This window comes from Sporothrix brasiliensis (genome assembly GCF_000820605.1).
Source record: "Sporothrix brasiliensis 5110 chromosome Unknown Cont22, whole genome shotgun sequence".
Lineage (NCBI taxonomy): Eukaryota > Fungi > Ascomycota > Sordariomycetes > Ophiostomatales > Ophiostomataceae > Sporothrix > Sporothrix brasiliensis.
Window position 1 is genome coordinate 2,590,479 of NW_024467141.1, and position 20,662 is coordinate 2,611,140.

Consider the following 20,662-nt stretch of genomic DNA (forward strand, 5'->3'; position numbering starts at 1 on the left):
TATTCAGCAGCAAGGGAAGATACTGGCCGAATTGCCCACTGCCAGGCATGCCAGAGGGACTTTTGCCAACAGCCTGCAGGTGCGCGCCAAAATGAAACCCCGTAAGGGCACAAGTGTGTCGTTTGCCAGATGTTGGCTAGCCACGTCGACACGATGTATTGCAATGTCTCATTGCCACGCAAATTGTTGGTGCTTCAGACGAGGGTTTGGAGGTGACACGCGGCCCAGACGAGGTTCAAAAGGCGATATTGAAATGACAACGGGAATGAAGACAAGACGTATTTTAGACAGAGCTTCATTTTCAAATAAGCAAATGGTCAGGCCATCGACCCTGCCCAAATACAAAGATTGGCTAATCACGTCGCGTCTCCGTCAAAATCGTGCCATTGCAAGTAGGGAGCAGAAACCAACAGAGCGCAAGGAAGCATCTCATCTCCCAGAGCATTCTGAGCAGATCAGCCGACAGCAACTGTATCTTTTAATGTGCCTTTGAAATCTCAAGTCATACCCTTATTTCGAAATCAACCCCTGTATGTTACTTCAGCGGCTCCGTTTCTTTTCTTTTCCTAGATTCATCTCCGCCAAGTGTCTTGGCCTTGGGCGGCGTGGCCTGCTCGGTCCTGAAAGTCACCACAAATCACCCTCAAACCTCCCTTGCCCAGGTGTTCTCATTTCGATCAAACTTTTTTTTGTTGCATTGTCCTTTTCTGTATCTTATCATTTCGGCTCCCGTTCGCCATTTTAGCGATGCTAAAAAAAGAGCAGCCATAATTTCCTGGGACATGGCGTAAATGATCCCAACTTTCGTCGCCATTTTATTCCATACACTATACCATCCATCTTCCCAAACATTGGTTTCTGCACAGCAACCTCTATTCAGGGCATACGGTAATAGAGATTCGGCGAAAGCGGCTTCGTGACCATGAGGCTTACTCGCTTGCCGACGAGTCCAGCTTCTGCAACTTGACGTGGTACAAGTTGGTCGCTTTGTGGCCGGCTCTCAGAAGCTCGATATTGTCCTTGATGGCTGTTAGGAGAAAATGTCAGTGTGTGTTTCAATTAGCTAGTGTATCATAGAGGATGCCATAAAGAATGGGACGGCGCGATGGCCTTAAACTCACGTCCTGCCTTCTCCTTGGCCTCCAGGTGTGCCTCCCGGCTCGTCCAGCCAATCACCAACTTGACAGCCGGTCCAACCCACGACACAAGCTCCGGCGCGGCCTGCACAGCTTCCGGTGACAGAGCCACGTCCTCGACCGTCTCAAGTACGACGTTGCCCCAGTATCCTGTCGACGTCGTGTCAGGCTGAGCGTCGATGAGGTCGGCAAACTTGCGCACAGCGGCCGCAAAGATTGACGGTAGCGCGTCGTAGCCAGTGTACACCTCCGTTGTTGGCGCCTCAAGTGCGGACGTCAGCCTGCCACGGTCGGCTTCCTCGATACCGAGCACCTCGACCAGCAAAGGCGCAGCGTCCGTCTGCTGCGAAATGGCGAACGCCTTGTGGCTGTCAGCCGTGCGCCAAACTGGAAAGAGGGTGCGTTAGCATAGTCGGTGCAAACGAACCCGGTGCTTCCGGGACTTGATGAACTCGATAATGTCGAAATATTGATGGATGCGAAGGACTCGGCGACCACTCAAGATTCAGGACCTCGGCCTCGGCCTCTAGTTCAATCGACCTCGTGCGTTGTGGGATTGCAGCTCACCTGTTACATGTACACTCTCGTTTGCGTCCTCAATCTTCTGTCCACCGTACTGTGCGACCAGCCCGACAACCTTGGCTGCGGCCGTGGCGCGGTTCTTGATCGTGGCCCCGTCTGCCGCGCGGAACACGGCGAACTCGACAATGTGTGCGTTTGACATCTTGGATTGAGGTTTCTGCTTTCGAGTTTAATGATGTGATTGTATTTGTGAAGTTTTTTTCTTGGGGGGGGGATGTTATGGTGTCTGGTCTTTGTTCTGATGCAGAGCTCCCATTTTATCTTTTGATATCACACTGTGTCGCCTTTCGTTAGCATCACACCACTCCACTGTCGTCATCGCCTGCGTCTAACAACGGCTGTCCCGCCGTCATAAATGGCGAATCATTCCAAATGTTGTAGTTCGAATTGTTCCCCATAAAATATACGCGATCTACGTCATAATGGCTCTCTATTCAATTTGTGGTTTTTTTTTATTGATATGCATATGCATGATCTGTAAGGTTGGGTCAAATGGAAATCATCATATTTCATCATCACATTCACACGATATCATGAAAATCCAGAAAATAGTAGACCAAAAAAGTAGAATGTTGAAAAGCTGCAGGAAAGCTACAGCAATGTATGTGGACGACTCGGAGACAAGCAAACGGAATTGAAAAATTCGTGACCAGATATAGAAAAGTGATATCTATAGAAAACGAAGGCAGCTCTGGCAGGTAAGAAGGCTATGTTCAAATCGGGGCAAGTATCGTGCATTTACCTATGTATTTTATATAAAAAAGGACTCATAATCGTACAAAATATAAATTCAAGAACCGTACACAAATAACTAAAACCTGCACCGGAAAATAAAAATAAAAATAAAAATACCCTGGCTAAGTAAAAAAATGTAGACAAGCTCACAATTTGTGCACAAATCCTCGAGCCTCAAAGGGAAAGAGTATCAGAGGCGTAATGAGCCCGTAGCCATAGTGACAGCTATGAGCTTACGGATGAGCGACCCCCTCATAATTTTCGAGCCTGCTTGAATCAAGGTATTCAACCTGTAAGTTTTCGCAAAAAAAGTACGCCGTGGATCTGTCACCCTCGGTATAACCAGTGTTTGGCTCACATGACCGCCATGCCACGCCATTTTATCCCCAAACCAGCTTCTCTCTAGTTCGCGTCCTGGCCTAGCCCGTATGGAACCAACTGGCTTCACGGGGATACTGTCGTCTTGTGCCGAGGAAAAAGCCCCAGCACAATGCAAAGGACCGCGTCTCTCTGGCCGTGGTGAAAGCAAGGCTGACTGATCAGACTTCTGGTATCTGTTGTCGACGGCATATTGCGGACCGTCGTTGCAAAGTTTGCTAAAGCAGACCCTCCTCATCGTTCTCTGTGGACGGGAGCAAGTGAGCTCTTATTGGGGGGCTAGCGATGGTTGAAGGTTTCGTTTCAAGTAACTCTCGGTTTAGAACGAGGGTGAGGTGGGTGAGGTGGATGGATGATGCTTAGATCCCCTTGAGGAACTCGGGAAAGGTGCTCGTAACTGCGAGAGGAAGTAGAGAACGCTGGTTCGTCCGTCAGCATACAGTGACTACACACCGGATTATTGGAGAGTTGTCACATACGAAACACCTTCAGTTGTCCGTTGTGTCGTTTGGCGACGAGATTTTCTTTTCTTCCTAGCTCAAGGCAGCCCGTGATGGTTACCAGGTGAAATACCCAGTTCCCATCACGGGCAAAGAGAAAAGAAGGGAAAAGGGGTGGAGCTCAGCAACGAGGGCGGCGGGAGGCGGTTGTTTTATACTGGTAGTTTTGCTCTCCATCTATGCTTTGAGTCACAAAAATAAGCGTGGCATTTTCTGTCATGTGTGGCCTTCGTAGTCTTTTGTTGATGACTGACGACCTTGTAAGAGATACGTACTTCTCCAGTGTAAGCAACATATATTAATCTATTAATCGGCAGCCGATACCAACTACCCACCTGTATGACGAATCTACGACAATAAGGTTCACCGATAGATTCGTTACTTCTTATTGGGCGAAACTTTACTTGTTTTTGTTGTACCACAACGGGAGGTGCGACCGGAAGCTCGACTCATATGGCGCAGTGTTACAGCAAAGGGAAGGAAGCGTCGCGCCTAAGTGTCGATTGTCATCCTTTATTAGCCTCGCGGTTTCCTTTTTTGGCGCTGTGGCTTTTCCGTCATGGAGCGTGTGGCCGTGTCGCGGCGGGCGCTCTTTCCCACTCGTCTCTCCGGCAATGTGGCTCCTGCCGTGTTAGTGATAAAATGCGGTCTAGCCCAAATTTCCTTTTTGAGACTATTGCAACTTCCGTATATGTGTTGTAAATAGGGACTAAATGTGGGAAAGGAAGCAAAAATCGGAAAAGGGGTTTTTGTTGGCAACAGAATATCCCAGAGAGCGCTTTCTCTCCCGCTTTCGCTCTCTCACCTTCAGCCAAAGGCTACTTTTGTCTACCATCTTGCCTCGATTTGAACGTCCCTCAAACGTTGTTGACGTCACCAACCGTCCCTTGTCCTACTCCACGATGGGGCTATTGCAGATCAAAATCCCGCCCTCTTTGACACCGCCACCTACTGGCAGTACCACACAGGGGACAGTTGACAGACTAGCTACCTTTTTTCTCGGAAAATTCCAAGAAACCAAGAAGGAGAGCGATCTGGCGACATTACAATGCACCACACAGTTGAAGTTCGAAGCGCTAGAGAAGATACTGGAGGAGCAGACCCTCACTGTCGCGGAACTCCGCCACGACATGAAGTCCGAGATCCAGTCCGAGATAGAGTCCTTCCGAGACAAGGCCGCTAGCTACTTTCTAGACAAATTCTCTGGGCAGTTGGATGCCTTGGGTGCCAGACGGGGTGAAAAAAGCGAGCTTGCGATCAGCCGCCTTGAGCACCGAGTCGATGATGAAGTCAAAAATCTGAGCGACCAGCTGTCAGATCTGTCGACAAAGGTGGCCATCAGCAATGCCGCTGTCAACGCCACCATCGACGATACCAGAAAGAAAGTCAGCTCTGGGAATGATGTCTCGGCCGAAAATCTGCGGCGTTGTGAAAGCGAGTTTCGGTCCAGATTGTCGAGACTTGAAAATCTTATCGAGTCGAGTAAAACTGAGGCTACAATCGAACGTGACAAAGTCACCAGGGTGTTCCAAGATGCCAACAAGAGGCTTCAGAGCAAAGTCGACAGTCTGGAACTTTGTATCATGAGACAATCTGAGGAGCTGACCAAGCAGTCTGAGAAAATCCACCGTCTCGAGAGCGAATTACGAACTCTATCTCAACTTGGCATGGGACAGGAGAATGCTCATACCACGGTGATGAAGATGCTGTCTATCCAAAGAGAAGAGTTGTCTAGATTAGCCCAAAGCGTTCGTGAACAAACGAACACATCTCCTGTCAAGGAAAGAGCGAGTAAGTACGAAGAGGACAGGTCGGAAAGTTAAGCGCGAAAAAAGTAGGTTCGTCACTAATGCCCAACACAAAGAAAATATTGAGCTGGACCCGACTCCAGATCAATCCAAGATATCATATATCTCTTCCACGCCATTGCCAAATGTCAAGCCCACCTCTTCCACCCGGGTGGTTGGCAAGTCGACTACGACAGGCGGCGACGATGGCGAAGCAGAGCGAGCTCCAAGGCAACGCAAGCGCCCTAGACCTTGTCCCACGACGGATATGTCGAATATGAACTCCGTAGATAGCGACAGCGATACCTCGGGGCCTTCACCAAAGCGAGCTCAACGTGATTCAGGTAGCGCGAAACCCGCCAAGAGAACGGTCGAAGTAGCCGAGCCAATGAATCATACAGCCCAACCGAATGCAATCCGGAATGAACAACCATCAATGAGAGTAATGCCTCAGAAAAGGCCCAGTATCGGAACCAGTTCAAAGACGACAGTGCCGCCACTAGTCATAAATGCGGGCATTCGGGAACGAAGGCCCAAAACCGTGCTTTCGAGGTCAGGGTTGACACGGGGACCTATTCCACGAAAGAAGCCAGACGAAAATAAAAGGGCACAACCAGGTGAACCCTCCGAAATCCCAGACTCACATCGAGGAATTCATCAACTGCCAGAGAGTGCGTCACAAAATACGCCGCCACGCTTGGCAAAACAAAATCAGCAAGAGACATCATCCGAAAAGCCCACCCAGCCATCTCGTGGTCAGAGAACCACACCAACCAAGTCACCTGTGAAAAATCAGAGCCATAATGCTGCACTTTCTCTAGGATGCAAGTCCGATAGCAGTGTCAAAAGTCCACAGAACTTTGCCAGGAGACGAGAAGCAACGATGGCATTCATGTTGCATGTCCAAACATATGCCAGAAACTTCAGCACATCACCGCCTCGGTCAGAGCGTCAGTTCATCTGGAGCTTCCTAGAAGGCATCTCCGACCCGGCATGGGCAGAGTTTATACAAAAGAGACTGCTCGCAGCATATCCGACATCAGTAAGGCCGAGTCTGGGGATACGCGCCAAGCACTCCATCAACTTTGACTCAGGCTTGACGTGGCAACATGTCTTGGAATTGATCCGCAGGCTACATCAGAAACCGGGAACATCGTCTTAAACTCTTTAGATGCGTGCGTAGTATTGTTAGGTAGGGTACAATACGTCATGCCGCTGATAACTTGGGGGAGTGGTTACCCAGCACCTTTCTGCGCTGTCTCTTTCCCGGGCAAATTTTTTTTTCGCGCATTACACATTCGCTCAGCTATATAATGTAAGGGAAGCACAGTTACCTTCATAGGCATCAATTATCTTTAAACGGAGCGTGTGGTTAGAAAGGGGGACGGGGTGCGGAAGTGGTATATTTGGAGATACAACACCAAGCCAATCATTATCATCATTACGTTTTTGTCAATATCTTTTCGTTCAGTCCATTTCTTCCACTTCAGTTATGTATGTCACAGGATTTTTTTTTTGGTATTAACCCTTTCCGCGCTGGCGCTTTTATAGAATATATATTAAAAAAAAGTAAACAGAATAAATAAGATTCACCGAAACTCTCCCAATTCAACAATATCCCAACATACCTGAAAACATAATAAGCAAAGGAATGTGTAATACGCGGCTCCGCGGGTGGCACTAGCTCATGGCAAATATGCCAATACGACCCGACGTACACAAGTGACGATGTTTCCATAGCAGAAAAGAAGGCGGGTAAGAGGGCTATCCTGAAATTAAATAAAAAGCCTACCTTGTAGAATATTTTGCAAGTTTCTAGATTCGAACCTGGGCGGCCTCTTCCGCCAACTGGATCACATCATCCTGGTCCGGCTGGGTGTACTTGTTGATCCAGCCAAGGACCTCGTTGTGCCATACAAGCGAGTTCTCAGGTTTCAACACCCACTGTCAAAATTCAGTAATCTGGGTCGAAACCAGCACGGGGACAAGTGTAAAAACGAAACAAGATTGCTTGACGTACGTGGTTTTCATCAGGGAAGCTAAGGAGGCGACTGGGAATGCCGCGGCTCTGCAACACGTTGAACATGGACAAGCCCTCGGTGACGGGCAGTCGATAATCGAGTTCGTTGTGGATGACCTAGTAATCTGTCAGGTGGTGTACGTGAAGAAGGGAGGCGAAATGACTCGGGTCACGAGTATGTCGCAGTACGTACCAACATTGGCGTGGCCCATTCGCCGGTATTCTTTGCGGGATCCCATTTCTCGTAGCCGGCACGGTTTTCCCAGAGTGTACCGCCAAAATCGTGCAGCGGGAAGTACAGCTCCTCAGACGAATACTGGTTGAGCGTGCTGAAGACACCGTCGTGGCAGACAAGGGCCTTAAAGCGGCGGCCCAGAGGCTTGCCTTGGATCCAGTCTAGAGGCATGTAGCGTCAGTAACAAATGATACAGCAAGCTTAATGTAATAGAAATACTAGTCACGCAGGTTGGGGGAATCTTACTGATCATGTAGCCACCGTAGGACGCGCCGGCCGCAACAGCCCGGGACATATCGACGTACGGAAGATTCTGCTCCACATAGTCGACACACTTGACAATGTCCTCGTACGGACGGCCACCCCAGTTGTTCTGGATGCCGTCCTGCAGGGACATACCGTAACTGGTGCTGCCCGTTGGGTTGGGCGTCACGACAATGTAGCCCTGCTCCGCAAACACGGCCGGGTTCCAACGGGTGCTCCAGCTATCGGCCCACGCGCCCTGGGGCCCACCGTGAATGAGAAGTGCGAGCGGCCACTTCTTGCCCTTGTTCTCCTCAGCGTAGAAATTGGATGGCCGAACTACGAGAGCGTGAATCTTGTAGTCACCAGCACCCTGGAACCAGATTTCGCCGAGTTGGTTGCGAGACAGGCCAAAGGTCGACCCGTGGCGAGACTGCGACGAGACAACGTCCATGGTGTAGCGTTCGGCTTTTGACGGGAAAGGGTAGTTTGGCAGCAGTCCAGGATCGACAATGGTGTAGAGAGAGTTATCAACCTGCGAGCTCATCGTCACGAAGAGTTTCGACCGACTCGTCCCCAGTCGGTGCACATCGACCACGCTGCCGTGGCCGCGGAGTGGTTGGAATGCTTCGGCACGAGGGTCTCCTAGACGAATGCGTGTCTGGAGATCGGTATCATCAGCCGACACGAACTCATGACCACCTATGAAGATGTGTGGGAGGCCAAAAGTGGCTGCGGCCGAAGGAGAAGAAGGCAAGCGGAAAAGCGCGTTGCGAGCTTTGTGTTCGGCCGTGACAAAGAGCTCGGAGCCGTCGCCGTTCCAGAGAATACTTTCAGGGCGAGCATCCCAGCCACCTTTACCGTCATCAGTGGCGTAGAATTCAGTCACGTCGCTGTCATTGCCGGACGTTCCGTATTCTGACGCGAAAGTATCCACGTCGGAGAGGAGGAGAAGCCGACTCTTGTCGCTCTCATATTGCTTGCTCTGCATGCGGGTGAAGGCGATCTTGCTGCCATCTGGTGAGAAAGTAGGCCTACCACTGTAGCCCTGAAGGTTTCCGGTCTTGACAAGAAGCGGCTTTGGTGGCGGCGTTGCAACCGCGGCGTACGTGTTCAGAGGCACATAGTAGAGGTTGGTGATAGTGGTGAGTGCATCGTTGTGGTCTGGGTCGCGCGAAACGAACGCAATACCGTTAGGGCCGAGGGCAAAGTCTCCCGTGCCGCCAAACGTCGGGACGGGCGACTCCAGGCCGGTATCACGGAGGAGGTTGGTCAGTTGGCCGCCAGACAGCGCGTACGAGTCGGAGCCGGGAGCGGCACTTCCATAGTTTTCAATGAGGCCGTACCAGATGGTTGACGTCTCTGCGGTGACATACACGTCCCAATGACGCACAAAGAGCTTGGTGTAAACTCGCGCAGAGCTATGTGACTGCTTTTCCTTGCTTTCGGCGAGCTCTGGTGTATATGGGTCGCCGGAAGGCGTGGCCAGGCCGGTCAGGGCAATGGCGATGGTGCTATCCTTGAGCTTCAGGATCTGGAGATTGGAAAGAGAGTGACCAAAGTTGTGAATCTCGATAGGTTCGGCAGCGGGCCGGGACGCACGGCCAAGGAGAAGCGAGGTTACACCCTTGTCGCCGGTCTTCAGGAAGAAGAAAGCATCCTCGTCAATCCAAACGGGTTCGCTGTAGTTAGCGTCCTCGTACAGAAGAGTGGAACCACCTGACTCGATATCCAGAACACGAATCTGGGACGTCTTGCGGTGGTCCTCGAAGGAGTACGTCGAGACCTTGCCTCTGTTAGGAAATGCAACGGCCTCGGATTTATACTCTTGGCTCCGGAGAAGCCAAGTGCGGAATCTTCTGACGTACAGTGTAGAGGACTTTGGAACCATTCGCATTGGGCGCGCCGGCAGAGCGCCGCGGAGCAGAGAGGAGCACCTCTGGTGTGAATTTGTTCGCTTTACGCGTCATCTCGTCAGTTGATGTGCGTGGCAAAGCTGCCTTTAGTGTGTTGGGTGCAACAGGGCGTCGTGCGTGATGCGTCAGAGATCTGCGGGGCTGCGAAATCGGTTTTACGCAAACAGACACTACAGGAGCGAATTGAGATGATGGTGCAGGATAATGAACTGTGGCGGTTCGCAATGAAGATCTTGCGGCGTTGATACAAATTCGCGGATTGATCATTGGTGTGCCGAAGAGGCTTCTTCCCTTGAAATTAGGACATGGCTTGCTGGCGGGATGTGGCCATCAAAGGGAGAGCACGACATCTGAAGCACTGCCGGCAGAGGCAGCTGCGGTATTGGGCCGGCAGCGGACTCCGCTTGGCCATTTACGTTGGGTTGGCGTATCTGGTACTTGGACCGACTCGAAGCGGTGCGTCACGTGAGCGTTTCCGAGCAAAGCAGCAAACTACGGGGCTTGTAGATGTGACCGAAACTGACATTTTTTGTCCCTGCATACTGCCGTCACGGTCGTTCTTGCTGTACATATTTTGTGGTGGCACCCCTGATTCACCGTCAAAGACCTAAAACGCCAGTGTTCCTCTCGAGGCAATATAAATGCGATAAAAAGCAAGCCTTTCCTGTAGGCAGTGTCTATCCAATCAATCCATATAACGCTGCAATGGTATACCGTAAACACCTGTAATCCCAAAATCCCGAGAAGTCGAAATAAACTGCAAAACACACATACAGGCACGCTTGCTCGTTTGCTATGTCCCCGTCCTCCACTTACGCAACGTTTATGCCACCCTTGCGCTTGCTCACTTGCGAACCGTGCCAAAGCTCGTCCGCACTTTCTTCGTCTCGCGTGTAGAGTCGGTCTCGCTGTCATCAACGCCACTCGCGGCGGCTGCTGCAGATGCTGCGGTCTTCTTCTTCTTCGAGTGGGCGGCCTTGCTGGCCGTGGTGGAGGTGGGCGTCGCCTGGCCGGAGCCCGGGCCGCTGCCAGCATTGCTGCCGTCCTTGAAGGAGGTCTGTAAAGGTGTTGGCGCAATTGACGCGTTTGCGGCCTAGAATATATGTTAGAGGATGGGTCGCTGGAGGGGCATCTGCCAAGGGCGGTGTCGTTGGAGGGGAGGAACACACGTTGTAGGATATACTACTGCGCGAGAACACACGGTTGGCTTCGGTCAAGCCCGTCTTGCGCCGCTGTGCCGCTGCGCCCGTGATGCCCTTGACGTAGTTGTCAAAGCCCGTGATAATGTTGCCGCTGATTGTGTTCTCGAGGTACTCGGACTCCTTTTGCGAAATGGCCTCCTCACGGGTGTGCTTGGCGTGTTAGCGGGTATGCCTCTCTCGCCCCTCTCTTCTTCAGAAACACCTGTCTGTGCATCCAGGGCCAGATGCAACCTACCAGCTGCCTTTCCAACACCTTGCGCTTCTGCAGCAATTCCTTCAAATGTTGCCGTGACTTCTCGTAGTATGGCATGCCTGGTGTGTCCGTATTAGCGCCACCGGCGACCTGCACCTTGTCCGCCATGGTGGACCAGTATATGCAGAATCTGGTTTGTATGTGAGCGGTGTGTGTTGCTTGGCGCGCGACGATAAGGCAGTGTTGTTTTCGTGATGAAGTGGCGAAGCCAGTCGCAGAAAGGAAATTTTGCAGTTGATGAAATGTTTTCGGCGCGTTTGCTTTACCCCAGACAAAGCTTCAAGGCGCTTTTCTAGCAGACTAATTATTAGTCATCGGTTTATAGCCTTGGATAGTGCTATTAGCGCATTGGCTGCGACATGCAGCTAAGGTCTTGTGTGCCAGTTGACATCTGCGGAGATTCTACGACACTGTCCTTGATACAACGTGACATGCGGAGTACGTTGTGTGTTCCAAACCCTGAACCTGGGGGGAAATGGCAGGCATTGTTGTATACTTTGTACATTTGATATCTACACTTAGACTATGGTGCGTTTGTATATTACGATAGAAGCTCCAAAATCTTTGAAAAGTCGGTGTTCTCGAAGAGATCCAGACCTGCAAAACGAAGATGGAGTGCTTGGGTTGGTTCTTGATATGTAACAAGCCACCCTCTGTGACACGATGCCTTCGAAGTTCCATACGCTCCGACGCTCATAGCATCGATCTTAACGACAAAGACCAGCTTCAAAATAACATTGTGACGATGTAAGAGGGAGCCAGCAGGGAATTCGTACGAGGGCCCAGGATGTGGAGAGGCATGCAGAGACATGCTGGATCCAAATAGTCCAGACTCTCGGAAAGAAACGGCTCTTTGGAAAGAAGATAAGGCGTTAGTCTTTTTCACGATCTAGACTTCGAGGATCTCATTTGTTTGATTCGCTCCCTGAGTTCTTTCTCGCGCCTCTCGTTGGCGAGCCGCTCGGCCGTTTTGGTCTATCGCGGAGATGGCTTTAGTTTCCAGTTCCAGAAGAGTTAATAAAGATAAAGAAGGAGGTATAGACAAAATAGGACGAAACAAACCTGCGAATCTTTGGCCGGCGGGTTTACGCTTGAAGTGCTTGTTACATTTGTTTTGGAAGTGGTGGCATCCACAGTTGCGGCAGGAGGCAAGGCTGCTTTGGTTGCGGGTCTGTCTTCTTTGTTGGGAACATCAGCAGACTTGTTTCGCGATCTCGAGGGTGTACGGGAGCGCGAACGTGAGCGCGAGGACCCAGAAGAAGAATCACGCCGTCTTCGCTGGCCCAATGGCCCACCACGTTTCACACCACCTCTATTGCGGCCATTGCCGCGTCCCACTGTGCGACCTGTATTGTCCTCGTCAGAGAGAGGGGTCTTGCTTCTGATTCTGCTGCGACTCCGGCTCGAGCTGTAGCTGAGGTCACCTCGCCGACGACGGGTCGGGGGGGTCCTGCTGTTGTCACTGCGCGAGTACCTGGATGAGCCGCTCGAAGATACAGACCGTGCCGACCGGCGGCCTCGTTCACGCGATCGGCTACGAGATGGCGAGTACCGACGGCGTTTTGCGATAGGTGAGCGACTGGCCGACGGTGATCGTCTGCGAGACAACCCGCCATTTTTACGACCATCACGTTGCGTCCGAGGTGGCGACCGGAACCGCTTGTCTCCACTGGCACTGGCTTCGGTATCCTGAGCACGGTGACGAGGAGGCGACCGAGAGCGGGATCGAGATTCGGACCGAGAGCGAGAGCGAGAGTATGATGAGCCAAAACGTTCTGAGGTTGAGCGAGAGGTTGAGCGAGAGCGAGAGTAAGAGGATGACCGGGATGGTGACTGCCGGCGGTGGTAGTCGCCCCGGCGGTCGTTGCCCCGCACACGGCGGTCGTTGGGAACATAGAGATCGTGTTGAGCGGATCGGAATCCATCACCACGATCGCTCCGGAACTTGCCACGCCCGCGCCCTGGCGGTGTTTGATCGCGGTCTCCGCCACGACCGCCCTGGCCACCGCCGCCCCCTGAGCCATCGTTTCCGCGGAACGACCTCCGGCCACGACGGCTGTCGTTACCACGGCGTCCTCCGCCAGCACCACCCCTCCACGAGTCTCCTCGGTCCCCACCCTGGGGTGGCCGGTCGCGGTCAAAACGGCCGACTTCGCTGCGTTTCCGGCGTGCTTCATCGGCGGCTTTCTCAGCCTCAATCTGAATGAAGAAAGAAACTCGATTAGTCTCGTCGGGTACTCGTAAATACCAATAAGCGGCAGCATAAATAGGGCAGGGCATGGTGTACCTTTTCCTGGATCAGCTCCATCTTCTTTGCCTCCAAGAGTTCTCTTGGAATGCCCTGTGGGCTGGACTGGGCACTGAGAAGCAGAGTCCATAGCTCTTTGCAAAACTCGGGGGTCTGGGATTCGAGGAAGCCGGTAAGCTGGATCTGAAGGGACTTGATGTCGGGCTGCAAGCAAGGAGATTGGGTTAGTACGATTCTTGACACTTTTTAGGACCATGGGTGAGGGAATATACGCACGTGTCGAGCGCTCTCTATCAGGTTGCAGCAGAGTTCAATGACGACATCGTCATCGTTGCCCAGGATGTCGGCTATCCGTCCAGCAATCCACCTAAGCACGGAACGATGCAGTTAGCATGCGGTAGAGACACGTAGTATTAAATAGACAGAGTGCAGGGGAGCCGTGCTTTTTCATCACCTGTAGGTTGACCTTCTGTGTGTCCACCTTCTGGTTGAAGATGGGTGGAAACTTTGTGCTCTTGAGGAGCTTCGCGTCCACGCCGGTTGCCATGGTGAACAATAAAGAGATGAGCGTAATGCACAGGGCAAGAATGATGCCCGTTATTAAGACGCGAAGACGCGTTTGTGCTGGTGCGCGAGGAATAAGTGGTGACGAACGGTCAAGGCGTAGATGATAAAAAGAGAAAATAAAGTCAATTTTTGGCGTTGCCTTTCCTCCAGCCCAAGAAGGGGCTAGTCAATGCCGAAGATCTTAGCACCACGGAAGAGCTTTAGCTGATGTGGGGCCTCTGGAGGCACGCACGGTCGCGAATGTCACGTGCTTGATTCTTGAAGTGTCGGCCTTCTAGATATTGTTTGACACAACCATTTTATTGTCAAGAGCGACATGTATTAAGGGAACGGCGGATTCATATAGTTTCTCACAATTATGTGGCACCGTGAACATTGTATTGACAGTGTCGCAAGAAAAGACAAAAACCTTTAAACAAGTAGAAGTAGAGATACAAAAGGAAGTGCACCTGAATAACGCCTTTAATACTCATCGTGGATACGCCGTTGTTGAATCGAGTGTCGTGAAATAGGAAAAAGAAAGTCGTAAGCACAAAATCCATCCAGAAAACACCCATCAGCCCGTCCGTCGCTACTCGCTGTGCTCTGCACAAAAAAAAAGACGATTCCGTAGTACGCCGCATATTCCATACAAAAAGTCACTTTTGAGAGAACTAAAAGCAACACAAAAGAACGAATGAAGAGAAAGAATCCGAGAACGCAATGGGGACAACAAAACGGCACATGGTTCGCAGTTGCTTATCGTTTGGGGAGATGTTTTACGACCGCGGGAACGTGTACTGGGAGTGGCGGCGGGCAATCGGCGGCGGGTTTGGCGGTGAGGTAGACGAAGCTCCTGCCAGGTTGTCGCCAGACGAATGCGGCGACTGTTGGTGGAGCTGGCGTCCAGACAGGGCAGCCACTTTCTCGCGGGCTTGCCGCAGACTGTTGCTATCGTTATACTGCTTGAGCTTCGCACGGAGATCGTATAAGGCGATCAGTGAAGAAGCGCGGTCGACATCAGAGTCGGTCTGGACAGGAAACAGGTTGTCAATAGGTGCGTTTAGGAGTCACAAATACATATGTAAATATATGGAAGGTAACGAACATCATTGCCGTGTGGCGTGCCTGGCAAGGAGCCATGGGACGAGCTGGAGCGGGTGATGGGCGGCGTGAGCAGCCGACGACCCAGGTACGAATCAAAAGGTGTTGAGGTCCCGCCGTTTCGTGGGACGGAGCTGCCGGGCGATAGTGCCGACGATGAGGAAACCCGACGATGCTGGGGTGGGTTGGTTGGGATCTGGGCGGAAGAGGAGGATGTGGTGGCGACTTCGGTTTGTTGTATGGTCGTGGACGAGGTTGTGGAGGTAGCAGTAGTGACCGCCGCGTTGGCGGTGACGAGGGCGTGGGCAGCACGGGGTTCCTGGGATTCAATTAGATATGATGCAAACGCCAACAACTATCATTAGAAACATCGCTCGTCAACGTACGGCAGCATCTAGATCGCTGAGATCTGCCAGCATCTGGGCCAGCTGCAAAGTCTCCATCTCGAAGAATCGAAAAAGAAGGAGGCTGACGCAAAGCTGCGTCGGTGAGGGTTGGCGGCCGACTTGTAGGGCCTATCGACTAGTTGAAAGCAAGTCTCTCCCGTCTGGCGACGTTTGGGAGCTTGAAGTATTCGCATAGACGGCTACAGCCCAGTTCGCGATGTGAGTAGTCGTGGATAGACGGCGTGGTGCAACGGTGGAGGTCTGGTTGATGAGGAAGGGACGAGGAAACGTTGAAATGGCGAAACGAAGGAAATCGAAAATCGTAGCCAGACGGGGACGAACGGAATCGCTGACACAGAAAAGGTGCTGTTAGTTGCTCACGCGCACGCAGTTTTGCCTTCGCTCTCTTTGTTGGACAGATCAGCGTGGTTGGTGTGTTGGAGAGACATGGCCATTCTGTCGTGCGGGGAAGAGCCTTGCTAGTAAGAGAGGACCAGAAGTGAGCCGCGCACAACACGCCAGTTGACTAGTCTGTCGCGCTCTGCGCACTGTAGAAGCCGTGGCTGTGGGGCCCGACGAGCCGCTGGTGCTGCAGGCGAACGCCCACTCAACTCACTAGGCTCTTGTGGTAGGTGAGCAGGTGGTTCCAGTGAGTTGCGCTTTGAGGGATCTCGTGGAGGCCTGTAACTACGACGTGGTAGTGAATGCAAATCGTAATTGCCGTTGGGGGGACGCATCTCAGTGTTTCTCGACCCCGCAGTGCTGACTTTCTCCGTTGACTTTCTCCGTTGGCTTTCTCCGGTGCCCACGACTGTGCCCCTGGATATGTGCACTGTCGAAAATGCCAACTTGCCGAACCGCCTGCTGTGCTAACTGCACTTTTGCCGGACGCCGACGTGGAGAAGCGAACACGGCTCAGAAAGGTTGCCCAAAGGTGAACAAACCGCCGAGCTGTACTATCTTATCTCACCAGTGTGAAGGTATCCTCGTTTAGTTCTTGGAAGCGTTTCCACACACAGCGTCCCACATCCCGCGCTACAACATATGCGATGCCACAGCGGCCTGCCCCTCTTTGGCTCCTCCCCCTGTAAAAGTAAATTCTCCTGTAGGTAATTACGTCGTAATTAGGTAGCCGTAGCCGTCACTGGCCGCTCTCTTTGTGCTTCCTCCAGACTAGACTCCAGTCTTGCACCCACCACATAGCCACCAAACAATCGTAAATGCAACCCACCAGCCCAGCCGTCCCTGTCCCCATTCGAACGCGTTTCGTGCTCTATTTGCCAGCAGAGTGGTTGGATGCTTCCTGGAATCGGCTCCATTGATTATCCCCCACTACTGTCATTGGCCATCCGTAGAACGCTTGGTTGCTCTTTCCCAAACTTGGACGACTTTGTGCCGTCGCTTCCTTTACATGCAACGCCTACAACACGGACTGCCGAAGATAGAAACGAAAGGGGACGAGCCAGGGAAATTAATAAAAAGGAAGGATACAAGACGGCATCACCGCGCAGAGCGCTGGAGAAAGAAGACTTTTTTGCCCATTATGTTTACCTTTCGGCGCGGCCTGTCCACAATGGCCTCTTCCTTGACCCAGCTCAAGAAGTCCAACAAGATTGTGTGCATTGGCCGGAACTATGCGTGAGTTCCTATTTCTGTGGAATCAAGTGCTTCCGTGACCCGAGCGTCGAGTCGTACTGTACGTGAGAGAGTGCTTGCTAACTGACGTCGTAGCGACCATGTGACGGAACTCAACAATGTCCGGCCAAAGCAGCCGTTCTTCTTCTTGAAGCCCCCATCGTCCCTTGTGCTGCCCGGTGCCGGCCCTTGCGTGCGACCCAAGGGCGTCGACTTGCACTATGAGATCGAGCTAGCTCTGATCATCGGTAAGACAATACGCGACTTGAAGCCGGATGATGAGCGGGGTGCTCTGGATGCCATTGACAGTGAGTTATTCTACTGCCTTCCACCTCTTCATACTTCAGTGACCTCTGACAATTTAATAGGCTACGCCCTAGCCCTCGACATGACGGCTCGCAACGTGCAGAACGAGGCCAAAAAGAAGGGCCTCCCGTGGGACATTGCCAAGGGCTTTGACACGTTCCTGCCAATCAGCCAGATCATCCCCAAGTCGGCCATTCCTGACCCGCACAATGTCGAGGTCTATCTGACCGTTAACGGCGAGGTCCGCCAGCAGGACTCGACGGAGTTACTGCTGTTCCGTATCCCGCGCATTCTGAGCGACATCTCCAAAGTTATGCCGCTGGAGCCGGGTGACCTGGTGCTGACCGGCACGCCGAAGGGTGTAGGCCTCGTCGTTGCTGGCGACGTCATGAAAGGCGGCATCCGCGTTAATGGCAAGGAGATTGAAGAGGCCCACCTGGAGGTGCCGGTTGTCGATTCGGAGGGGGACTACGCATTTGCCGAGACATAGGAGAGTGATAGGAATATGATGGAGATGGGATGTAAATATTTGTACAGAAAGAACAGATAAACACATGAACATATAAACACATGAGCATACAAACACGTAAACATCCGCCACCCGACAACGTAACATCTTACAGACAACTCACACCACCGGCCATACAATTCATAATTCTTTATTACTTAGCATACCATTTGATTGTCGCTTCCACTCCCCTACGCCTTGTTCGGATCCACGATCGAGCCCGGTGGTGGTGCCCAGTCGGCGAGGGTGCCGCACTTGCTGCATGTGCGGTCGGACTCGCTTTCGCGGAACGCCTCGACGGCGACCTTGATCTGCGTACCGAGATCTGTGCAGTGGAAAGCTGCCTCGTGCACAATGGCACGGCAGTCGGGTTGTGCGCAATACCAGCGCATACGGTCGATGGACGACGGCGGCCGACGCTGCTCAAGAACGACGCCCACTGTGTCGGCGAAGCGCACGGGGTTGTGAGGTGTGTTGGCGGGCAGCAGGAACATGGAGCCCTCGCCGATGATGATGTCGCGGAAATCACCGTCGTCGACGACCTTGAGTATCATGGCGCCCTTGTGCTGGTAGAACCACTCAGGCGTCTCGTTGATATGGTAATCCGTGCGGGCGTTGGGGCCACCGACGATCTGCAGTCAGAGTCAGGATCTGCGTAGCCAAGGCGACAAAACAAGTCTCATAAAAATGCTCAAAAGAATATGAAAAAAAAAAGTTCATACCATCACTGTAAAATCTTCATTGTAGACGCAGTAGTTATTGATTGGCGGCTTCAGTAGATGCGAGTTCGCTTCCAGCCTAGCTTGTGTCAGTCGAGAGGTTCTGATCGTCCATTCTGTGTGATCTCAAACATATTCTCATGTCATCTCATGATCTCAGAATTCTTAAACTCACCACTTGGGCAAATTCACCGGTGTTCCGAGCATAGCAGCGCGTGTGCAGAGAGTATTTCGTAGAAGTTAAATGTTCCACTGTGAATCTTCGTCTGGACAAGGAATAAAAATGTTGTCGTATGTTAAGTCGTGAAAAAGTTGAGGATTTCCTGTTTATAAATGGGTGACTCAAGCGAGTTTCTTCAACAATCTCCTTCGCCTCTCTCCCGCAGACTCCGGTCTCGGTTTCTAATCATTTCTGAGCACAGGTCACTCTCCAACGCCCTATTGTTAACGCCTAGCGCAGTCGCCTTTGGGGCCTTTGTTAAGGTGGACAGAACGAGATTTTTCTAAAAATGACTTAGTCAAAGTGACCCTGCGAGGATCGGCTGGCCCCGTTCAGAGGGTCGTAGCCACGAGGCCTGCCAGCGCTCTGCTCTGTTTCGACACCAATCTACATGCATTTTACTCCATAATCCCTCGATAATCCCTCTTAATCCCTTTGAAACGTACAGCGCCACCAAACCTGACACATCTTCCCAGCCCCTTGAGGCTTAACAAAGTGTGAGCTTCCATCCCCTTTTTACCCGTATCAGGTCTGTATATAAGTTGATTTGGACTGCTACCGACTTTTTTTTGTTCCAGTTTTGACAGACTCTCGCCGCAAAACATCATTGCCGCGAAGAGTTCAGAGTATAATACTCTGTCTCACAGGCTCTCAGCCCTGCCAGAAGCTCCTTCTCCCGGCCACCAATCAAAACTGCCTCAGCAACTCCACCTGCGCCGCGACTCACAACACAGTACGGAGTACAACATACTAGACAACAACTTTCTACTTAAGACGCACAACCACTTTGTCCTTAGGCATTTGCTGCGTTCATCGGCTGTTAAGTGCGCCTGGAGAGTTTTCAAGCTTGCAAGGCGATCTCTCATCTAGCAGCCCCTTACCAGACACCAGGTGTCTGTTCTTCTGGCCCTCACAAATCGTCCGATCTCAGCCCCAACCTACCGCCATGGACCACAGTCACCACCACATGGCCGAGGGCGCCGACATGCCCATGGACCGTTGCACTATGAACGTATGCGTCCTTTCTATCTGAATCATGGGACGACTGGCTTGAAAAGAGTCGTTCGATTATTGGTTTTGTTCCTGATAATGCTGACCGCCCTCGAGATGCTCTTCACATGGGACACCAACAACCTGTGTATCGTCTTCCGCTGGTGGCACATCCGCACGACGCCGGGCCTGATCTTGTCACTACTTGCCGTCGTCGCCCTCGGTGCCGGATACGAGGCCTTGCGCGAGGGCATTCGCCGCTACGAGATGGTGCTCGCGAAACGCGCTGAAGCTGTGCCACGTAAGCCCCCTTTCCCCTTCTGTGTTTCTTTTCATTTTTCTAGTTTGCCCACCTGTCCTTCGTTTCTTCCTGTTTGTCTCCTGTCAAACTCCAATTTGCTGCGAGAGCAAACAGCTAAGCCGTTTCTGCCGAACAACCGAATAAAGAAGACCGTGAATCCCATGGAGACCGAGATGACAATGATACTGAGACCACGCCTTTCCTCCGTACAGGCCAAGCCCAAGTCGACGTCAACAAACGCGCACACGTCACCAAGGCCGTGCTTTACGGCATCCAGAACTTTTATGCTTTTATGATTATGTTCGTCACCCGAACCCCCCCTCCCCGTAGACCTCTCTTCCCTCCTCGACAATTAACTTCAGTTTAGGCTTGTTTTCATGACGTACAACGGCTGGGTGATGCTCTCAGTGTCCATCGGTGCCTTTGTCGGCTACCTCCTCTTTGGCGGTGCGACACCGGTCGTCAAGGAGACGGCGTGCCACTGATATCGTGTCACCTCACATCGCAGCATGGGCAGCCGTCGGCCGACGAAGGTATGCTCACCGTACACCAATAGTTGTGCTGAGAGCCCGACTGAGCGGTCCACTCCGTTGTTTTTTTGAACTTATTAGGAACGATATGTCAAAGAAATGCGTACAGAGTACACCGGAGTTTGGTAGTTGAATTTATGCAGCAATGTTTTCCGAGATAGCACCGATGTTTGCCTTTATTC

General features: G+C 52.0%; 9 protein-coding genes across 9 annotated transcripts; 3 read left to right on the plus strand and 6 right to left on the minus strand.

Annotated features, from left to right (window-relative positions):
* Positions 1 to 929: 929 nt before the first annotated feature.
* Positions 930 to 1,860, minus strand: SPBR_08601 (uncharacterized protein; the record flags this gene model as incomplete). Its single annotated transcript, XM_040766839.1, has 3 exons — positions 930 to 1,027; positions 1,122 to 1,523; positions 1,704 to 1,860. The coding sequence occupies 3 exons, from the start codon at positions 1,858 to 1,860 to the stop codon at positions 930 to 932; spliced, it is 657 nt and encodes a 218-aa protein (XP_040615001.1).
* Positions 1,861 to 4,233: 2,373 nt separating this feature from the next.
* SPBR_08893 (uncharacterized protein) lies at positions 4,234 to 5,367 on the plus strand (the record flags this gene model as incomplete). Its single annotated transcript, XM_040767019.1, has 2 exons — positions 4,234 to 5,039; positions 5,223 to 5,367. The coding sequence occupies 2 exons, from the start codon at positions 4,234 to 4,236 to the stop codon at positions 5,365 to 5,367; spliced, it is 951 nt and encodes a 316-aa protein (XP_040615002.1).
* Positions 5,368 to 6,933: 1,566 nt separating this feature from the next.
* SPBR_08154 (uncharacterized protein) lies at positions 6,934 to 9,586 on the minus strand (the record flags this gene model as incomplete). The annotated part of the gene is made up of 5 exons (XM_040766392.1): positions 6,934 to 7,062; positions 7,139 to 7,255; positions 7,332 to 7,534; positions 7,620 to 9,402; positions 9,485 to 9,586. The coding sequence occupies 5 exons, from the start codon at positions 9,584 to 9,586 to the stop codon at positions 6,934 to 6,936; spliced, it is 2,334 nt and encodes a 777-aa protein (XP_040615003.1).
* Positions 9,587 to 10,376: 790 nt separating this feature from the next.
* SPBR_08676 (uncharacterized protein) lies at positions 10,377 to 11,095 on the minus strand (the record flags this gene model as incomplete). The annotated part of the gene is made up of 3 exons (XM_040766914.1): positions 10,377 to 10,589; positions 10,702 to 10,884; positions 10,970 to 11,095. The coding sequence occupies 3 exons, from the start codon at positions 11,093 to 11,095 to the stop codon at positions 10,377 to 10,379; spliced, it is 522 nt and encodes a 173-aa protein (XP_040615004.1).
* Positions 11,096 to 12,614: 1,519 nt separating this feature from the next.
* Positions 12,615 to 13,782, minus strand: SPBR_08533 (uncharacterized protein; the record flags this gene model as incomplete). The annotated part of the gene is made up of 5 exons (XM_040766771.1): positions 12,615 to 12,820; positions 12,865 to 13,186; positions 13,275 to 13,439; positions 13,512 to 13,582; positions 13,659 to 13,782. The coding sequence occupies 5 exons, from the start codon at positions 13,780 to 13,782 to the stop codon at positions 12,615 to 12,617; spliced, it is 888 nt and encodes a 295-aa protein (XP_040615005.1).
* A 778-nt stretch (positions 13,783 to 14,560) lies between these two features.
* Positions 14,561 to 15,328, minus strand: SPBR_08663 (uncharacterized protein; the record flags this gene model as incomplete). The annotated part of the gene is made up of 3 exons (XM_040766901.1): positions 14,561 to 14,812; positions 14,890 to 15,204; positions 15,272 to 15,328. 3 exons carry the CDS (start codon positions 15,326 to 15,328, stop codon positions 14,561 to 14,563), a joined length of 624 nt encoding a protein of 207 aa, XP_040615006.1.
* Positions 15,329 to 16,844: 1,516 nt separating this feature from the next.
* SPBR_08626 (uncharacterized protein) lies at positions 16,845 to 17,702 on the plus strand (the record flags this gene model as incomplete). The annotated part of the gene is made up of 3 exons (XM_040766864.1): positions 16,845 to 16,909; positions 17,003 to 17,214; positions 17,275 to 17,702. The coding sequence occupies 3 exons, from the start codon at positions 16,845 to 16,847 to the stop codon at positions 17,700 to 17,702; spliced, it is 705 nt and encodes a 234-aa protein (XP_040615007.1).
* Positions 17,703 to 17,911: 209 nt separating this feature from the next.
* SPBR_08671 (3-hydroxyanthranilate 3,4-dioxygenase) lies at positions 17,912 to 18,646 on the minus strand (the record flags this gene model as incomplete). Its single annotated transcript, XM_040766909.1, has 3 exons — positions 17,912 to 18,352; positions 18,443 to 18,518; positions 18,615 to 18,646. The coding sequence occupies 3 exons, from the start codon at positions 18,644 to 18,646 to the stop codon at positions 17,912 to 17,914; spliced, it is 549 nt and encodes a 182-aa protein (XP_040615008.1).
* A 959-nt stretch (positions 18,647 to 19,605) lies between these two features.
* Positions 19,606 to 20,435, plus strand: SPBR_08637 (solute carrier family 31 (copper transporter), member 1; the record flags this gene model as incomplete). The annotated part of the gene is made up of 4 exons (XM_040766875.1): positions 19,606 to 19,671; positions 19,767 to 19,950; positions 20,163 to 20,250; positions 20,318 to 20,435. 4 exons carry the CDS (start codon positions 19,606 to 19,608, stop codon positions 20,433 to 20,435), a joined length of 456 nt encoding a protein of 151 aa, XP_040615009.1.
* Positions 20,436 to 20,662: the final 227 nt, after the last annotated feature.